This window comes from Vitis vinifera, chromosome 5, assembly GCF_030704535.1.
Source record: "Vitis vinifera cultivar Pinot Noir 40024 chromosome 5, ASM3070453v1".
In the NCBI taxonomy this organism is placed as follows: Eukaryota; Viridiplantae; Streptophyta; class Magnoliopsida; order Vitales; family Vitaceae; genus Vitis; species Vitis vinifera.
In genome coordinates this window covers 8,956,072-8,964,062 of record NC_081809.1, presented here as the reverse complement: position 1 = coordinate 8,964,062, position 7,991 = coordinate 8,956,072, and the positions used below count along the sequence as shown (strand labels likewise).

The window sequence follows — 7,991 nt, the reverse complement described above, 5'->3', positions numbered from 1 at the left end:
AATTGTCAATTAAGACTTTGTTTTTAAAGGGCAGTTTCAATTGATAATTGAGACTTTATTTTTTAAAATATAAGTTTTAAAAATGACCTAAAAGGTATATTTTTGTAGTCAAATTAAACCATTTTGACCCAAAATTCAATAATAAGAATAATAGCATCCCAATTCCATTATGATGTGATAATAAGAATTTAATTTAAGGGTTATATATAACAACATATTCTTTAACTAAAAAGTCAATTTATTATTAAAGTCTTTAATTTTAAGGTTAAGGTGCTATTAAGAAATGTTTTTTAAAATAGTTTTAAAAAAATAGTTCTTGAATAATGTTTTCTAAAATAAAAATCTATTTGAAACTTAAAATATTATTAAGTTATTTTTTATATTTTTAAATATATTTTAAAAATTATTTTTATATTCAATATTTTATTTTTAATCATTCTCCACATTTATATATTATTTTTTTAAATAGTATCCAAAAAATAAATAAAAATAACTTAAAACCATTAAAATATATTTTCTAAAAACATTATATTTTCTATTTTTAAGTACACAAAACTGTTTTCTCTTTTCTAATTATCAAACATTTTCTTTTAATCCGAAAAACAAAAAAAAAGTGTTTTAAAATACGGTTACCAAATAGCCACTTCTTAAAAAAATTAAATTAAAAAACACAAATTATTCAATGAAATTTTAGTTGACCGTTGTAAGTTTTTTGGTCAAATGTGAAGAATAATAAAGTTTTTATATATATATTAATCTTGTTAAATAAGTTTTAGTTATTTAAAATTTAAATAATAATTTAAAAAGTTCTAAGGTAAAACAATAGTAAAAAGGGATAACCGATTAAAAGGGACAAATATCCCTCAATATTGCAGAACTAACCCCTCACTTATTTAAGTCTCAAAAATGACCCAATTCGGACAAAAATACCCCCTCAGCTATCTTTTCAGCCCATTTTCCCTCAAATTCCAATTTTCCCTTGTGTTGTGTCTCTTCCTTACCCTGCAAACCCATTTGTTCCATCTGTTAACCTACGAGAAACAAATCACGAAGGATTTTTCCGTTTATTGCAAGAGAACAAAAAGGCAACACAACACAAAGTAAAAACAGAAAGTAAGTTTCACTATTTCATTCTTTGATTTTAGTTTTTTGAATTGTACATATGAATCTTCATCCATGAAATGAGAAAAAACCCTAAGTGTCTTATTTTGGTTCATTTTTTTTTTTTTCAATCAAACCCTATTTTTCATCTTTCTAATATTGTGTGTTCATTCAGTTCATGAACATGGAGGAAGAAAAAAATTCGGTGATGAAAAATACGAAACAGAAGAGGTATAAAATTTTGGGAAAAAAGAGAAGTGAAAGAAAGCCAGGTTTTGAAACCTCGTCATTGTCATCAAAAAATGAGAAGAAATCAACTGATTCAGTAAACATTAATTTTCTACTTGAAATTTTGATTTTTAATTTTATCATTTTTAATCGATTATCCTTTTTTTTTATGAATTTATTTTTCATGAATTGATAATGTAATTGTTGAAATTTTTCTCAGTGAGGTTATAGTCCAAGGTTTAAAGCAATATTTGAATGATTAGAAAAAACTAAACTTAACTACTATCAAGTTTACCATCAAAAGGTTTTGAAATTTTGTGTAATGAAGTTATTTGTTATGAATTTATAACGTATTTGAATATAATTTTTATGAAATTATTTTATCCAAATATTTAGAATTTTGATTTAAATATATATGTTAAGAAAAAATTGAACTTAACTACTATCAAGTTCATTGTCAATAGGTTGCAATTTCAAAATGGGTATTAGGAGTTGTCCACCTTCATCGAAGGATTATATATGTATATGACTTATTGATGGACATCAATAATAATGCAAGATTGCAAGTTGCCATTAAACCATTAGCCAAATTGTTGCCGCATATATTGAATGCAATAGCATATTATGGGTTTCATGGTGACACAAAAGTTAACTACCAGGAATGGGAAATTGAACGGCTGTAAGATATTCCTCAACAGGAAAATGAGTAAGTGATCTTAAATTTACTTTCATAACTTATACACTTAATCCTTAATAATATCCCTAACATTGATTATCTGTGTACCATGTAGTGGTGATTGTGGCATGTTTGTTATCAAATATGTTGAATACTTAATGCACAACCATCCATTGAAGTCATTAACAAGTGCTCGAATGGACTGGTTTCGGGAAAAGATTGCAGCAGAGTTATTTTATATGAAATACTTGCCTATGTAATGAATTCATGTTGATATTTCACATTTTGATAATGTAGTTGGATGGTTTGTTATATGTAATTGGATAGCTTCATATATGTAGTTAGACATTTTGATAAATGTAGTTGGACAGGTTGATATATCTACTTGGATATTTTGATGAATGTTGTTCGATAGTTATGTATACAATTGGCCTTTTAAACTAAACTTGAATGTTGTCAAGTTGTTATGTGTACAAACTTGAAGGTAGTTAAGTCCACAGTCTTAATAGAACACCTGAACTTAACTACTATCAAGTTAACTTTGAACAAACTTGACAGATATTAAGTCGAAATCTATTCCAGAATAACATATTTAATCTGGACTTAACAGGTATCAAGTTGATCTTCTATAGACTCATAGGAAGTTGTGTCTACAGTTGCCATTTTAACTTGAACTTAACTATTGTCAAGTTATTTTATGAACAAACTTGAAGGTAGTTAAGTCCACAGTCTTCAGAGTAAACCTAAACTTAACTATTGTCAAGTTGTTTTATGAACAAACTTGAAAGTAGTTAAGTTCACAGTCTTCAGACAAAACCTGAACTTAACTATTGTCAAGTTGTTTTATGTATAAACTTGAAGGTAGTTAAGTCCACAATCTTTAGACAAAACCTGAACTTAACTATTGTCAAGTTGTTTTATGTACCAACTTGAAGGCAGTTAAGTCAACGATCTTTAGACAAAACCTAAACTTAACCATTGTCAAGTTGTTTTATGTACAAACTTGAAGGTAGTTAAGTCTATAGTCTTCAGACAAAACCTAAATTTAACTATTGTCAAGTTCCTTATCAATAAACGTGAGAACAGTTGAGTCCATAGTTTGAGAATAAAAATGTAATTTTCATTCATATTTTATACATAACTCATCATAACATATATGTATAAAAGTAACAAATATCTCCATTTCTATGGGTATGCAAAAAAAGGGGATCATTATTACAATATTCATCTATGTGCTTATCCTATCACCTTATACAAAAAAAGTAACTTACATTTCCGTTCACATGGGTACCAAAAAAACAAAAAAGCTCACTATTACAATTTTCATTCCATGTAAGTTCATAGAGTGCCAAAGCTATCATGATATCAAGGGATTGGTCGTTTGCATGTTTTCCGATTATGCCCATATTGACCACATCGACTACAACAAGATGTGTGCTTGCCCTCTCCACCAGAAGAAATTCTTACTTTCCTTGGTTTTCCTGTTGGACGTCTCGTTTTAGGTGGTAACACAACTTTGTCACGAATATGATTAGGTACTACCCAATCTATTTCATTTCCAGTTGGATAAATACACTTTGAATATGAAGATAACAATGCTTTAGTAGTAAAATACTTGGAGCACAAAGTGTAACATGAAATGTTGTAAAAACTACAAGCAGCAATAGCATGTGCACATGGAATATGATCAAGATCAAATTGTCGACATGTGCATGAACGAGTGTCTAAATTCACTTGAGCACTAATGCCAACATAGTTAACATTACACTCCTTGGAGTTGATAGGTTCCACTAGATATGTTGCTGACATATTATACCTTGAATGAAGTTCTCCATCAGCGCACATGGTAAGTTCAGTTGACATTGACATTGCTTGTTGTTGACGAGTCACAAACCATTTTTGAAGTAAGTTTCTCAATTCTTCAACCAATTGCAAAACTGGAAGATCTCTAGCATTTTTCAACACAACATTAAGGCTTTGAACGATCCCTGTCGTCATGACATTATATCTTTTTCCGGTAGAATATGAACGTGCCCATCGATCAACACCTATATCCATCAAATATCTTGCTGCTCTTGGGTCAATCATCTCTAGTTGCCCAAATATAAAATTAAACTCTAAAACATGATAAGCATGGGCAACATCATGGAACAACTTATGAATTGCAGGATTCTTGAACTGTGTCTTCAAATTTTGTCCAACGTGATAAGTGCAGACACCATGCCTCGCATGGGGAAATACTTTATGTACTGCTTTTTCAATGCTACCATGTCGATCTGATATCACAAACAAATCATCAATGTGTCCAAGTGCATCATGCAGTTTTTGTAAAAACCACTCCCATGAGGCATCATTTTCTGAATCACCAATCCCAAAGGCTAAAGGGTATATCTGATTGTTGCCATCTTTACACGCTGCAATAAATAAAGTCCCTAAGTACTTTGCTTTCAAAAATGTCCCATCAACTGCAATCACAGGCCTTATTGATGTGTGAAACCCAACAAGAGATGCACCAATCGACATAAAAAAGTATTTGAATTGATTATCACAATCAGTAACTATATCAGTAATGGTACCAAGATTTTTTTGCTCTAAAACATTGCAATAGGATGATAAAGTGTTATAAGACTCCTCAGGTGATCCCCTAATAGAACCGAAAGCAAGTTCTTTGGCTCTCCACGCCTTATCATAACTGATTTAAACACCATACTGCTTTCGAATGTCTGCTACAATGTCTTTTGGTCAAAATTCACAACCAACCCCTTGATATGTTTCTTTTATACTCTCACCAATCAACCAACTACTTGCATGTCGATTGTCACAAGACATCATACCTAATCGATAAGTGTGTGTTGAATAGAATTTCATTATTTGAAACATATTGGAAATCCCCAACTTGGTAGCACGAACTCGCCACTTGCATTCTTTATCAAAACATTCAACAAGCAATAACTTAGTAGTGGATTTAGTTGTTTTGAACTCAAACTTCCTTTTCAGAGCCATCATATACAACTTCCTTTATAATTCTTTCTTATTTGAGTATATTTGGTGCTCTTCTAGATGGTCATCACTAATTCCACTAACTATAGGTTGTTGCATCATGTTTTGTCTTTCATTTGCTACATCTTCGATTATAGTGGGATTGTCATGTATGAAACCATCATTTGTATCAATCATGGTCAAGATTTCTGTACTCTGAGTTGAACTAGTTCTGAATGAGCCAATTTGGGTCACTTGCTTATCACTAGTAGGGTTAGTATTCATCCTATAATCCTCCTCATTAATTGCAGTCTCATTTATGTTCCAATCATGAACTTTATACCCTTCAAGTGACTCATTTTGAAATCTTGGTCCATTTTCACCATCAACAGTAAGAGTTTCAACTGAATCACAATGAATGTGTCTAATTTTTTGCATCAACATTGAGTCTCCATTCAATTCTTTATCAATCTCAGAAGGCATATGACATTCAAAATAAAAATTACAAATTGATTTCTGATTGTGATTATCAATTCTCTTTTCAACTATGATGCACAATGGAACAGACAGCTTACCATTTGTACAATTTAAACCAATAAAGAATTTCACATCCCCATTGTCAGTTAGTTGTATAAGACTTGTGGGTATGTTGGCATTGAATACATACTTCATTGAAAGAAAACAATTTGTTGGATCTAGCTTCAGAATATGATGGACAACCCCTAATAACTCTTTATATGATATAGTTTTCGGGATCTCAATGCCTTTACCTTTACTTCCTTCGAAATAGAAAACATTTCCATATCGTACCCATTCTCCTTCATATAAAAGCATTATTCCTACTTCATCAACCACTAAAATAACAAAATAATTCAATTAGTGGCATCAACAAATAATATTAGAATATTTTTTAGTTACATCATAGCATTAGCACTAATAAGTAGGTATTAATTTTAAAAAACTCATTCATTATTAAATACATATTATTTTATTACACATATTTATTTTTTTAATAAACAACAAATAAATAACATTATTAATCATCTTTACTACCTCAAATAATACCAATAATGCTAAAGAAATACAATGTATATAGTTATTAAATAAATTCAAACATTGTAACTCTAAACTATTTTAAACAATAAAAATATATTTATTTACTAAAAGATTGGTTATGTTATAATTCATTTAATGTCAAGGGTAATTTGCAAATGATTCAACTCAAATTGAGTATAATTAAATAAAATAACAATAATATAATGTTACTATAAAATAACTATATACAATCTTAACTTACGTCAAGTTTAACTTAACACACATCAAGTTCAACATAATATCCGTAAGGTTTTGATATATAACTAAAAAAGATAACTTTATATATTATATCAAAACCCTATTTACACATATTTACATCTATATAAAGAACAAATATGCAAACAATACCAAAACCATCATAAAATTCCACAAGTTTTATTACTTACCATTATTTGATTTTTTCATATAGACAATGTTTCTCCACACTACATTTTTTAAGCTGATGGTTTCCTTCTTTTAATCCCTTTTTTCATGGCTGTAAATGATATTAAAAAAATTATAACAATTTCAAACTTATTTAAATATTTACTACATCTCATTAAATGTTTGAAAATATTCAATAAATAAAACATGAAAGAAAAAAATATGGAAAAATAAAAATAAACGTACACTGTTTATCCAACCACAACTTAAAGCGCTTTAAGTTGAAGAAATCCGAAGAGAAACTGTGTGAGACTTGAAGAAATGCACTGAAAAGAGAGAAACGGAATAATAGGAGAAAATAAAAAAAAGGAGAAAGTGGAAGAAATAATAAAAAAGAGGTGAATGGAGGGAAATAAAATTAGAATGGGAGGGAAAAAGGAGTTGATATAGCTGAGGGGTATTTTTGTCCAGATCGGGTCATTTTGGAGGCTATTAAAAGTGGGGGGTTAGTTTTACAATATTGAGGGTTTTTTGTCCCTTTTGATCCAGTTTCCCTAGTAAAAATGGATTCGGTTTTGTGTTTCAGAAAATTCCATACACAAAATAATCAACACAAACATGAGAGTAAACAAAATCATTATTGTTTTTCAGAAAAGAAATATTTTTAATAAATTATTTTTGTTTTTATTACTAAACAAACCTAACTTTTTAAATTGTTTTGTAGTGATTTCATGTTTAAATTGATTCCTTCCAATAAAGACAAACTATTTGTTTTACATGTTTGATAGAAAATGAAAATGAGAAATTCATTTCATTTTTTTGAATTTTTCTATTAAAAATGATAATAAAAATAAAATTTTCATTCTCATAAAAATCAAATTTCATATTTATCTAATATGTAAAAAAAAAAAAAAAAAACAATCAAAAAATAAAGTTTCAAGAAATTTCACTACCATTGAAGCAAAATTTTGCATTTTGACATGCATTGAAAGGATGTTTAGTTAGAAATTTCAACCCAAACAATTGGATTGCAAGTTTTTTTTTATATGTCAAGATTTTTAGCAAATTTTCCTATTAATTTGACTAGTTTTTAGCTAAGCCTCCTCCCTTGCCACATGGCAATCTGATTAAAAATTTTAAAGTGGAGAATGTGGGGCCCCACCATGGAAAATACATGTTGCTTAGCCAACTAGGCTATTTTGCCTTTATGATATCTTTGTAATTGGTGTTTTTTTAATGTTAAATATATATGTATGTACACATCTATTGCAAACAATTATGACAACTTTATATAACTCTTATTTCTTTCACTTTTATTTAATTTTGGGGTTATTAGTTGAGAGGTATTACATGCCAAGCTTAGCTCTTTAAGGAGATGTGTTGAGCATCCCATCCTCAAGCATGTAATATAAGTGACCCTCTTATATTATTGCAGTTATGGTTATAGAAGAGATTTCCACGTATTACCCCTGAAAGTTTGGAGGTACTCTTCATCTATATCATTAGTGATGATGGTTTTCTATTCCCATTATTTTCATTAGGCACATAA

The 7,991-nt window shown here is 29.2% G+C and overlaps 1 protein-coding gene across 1 annotated transcript; it reads right to left on the bottom strand.

Moving 5' to 3' along the window:
- Window positions 1–900: 900 nt before the first annotated feature.
- On the bottom strand, window positions 901–4,528 carry LOC104879311 (uncharacterized). The gene is made up of 2 exons (XM_010651884.2): window positions 3,740–4,528; window positions 901–1,002 (listed from the first exon to the last, which is right to left on the bottom strand). The coding sequence occupies exons 1-2, from the start codon at window positions 4,526–4,528 to the stop codon at window positions 901–903; spliced, it is 891 nt and encodes a 296-aa protein (XP_010650186.2).
- Between the last annotated feature and the right edge of the window lie 3,463 nt (window positions 4,529–7,991).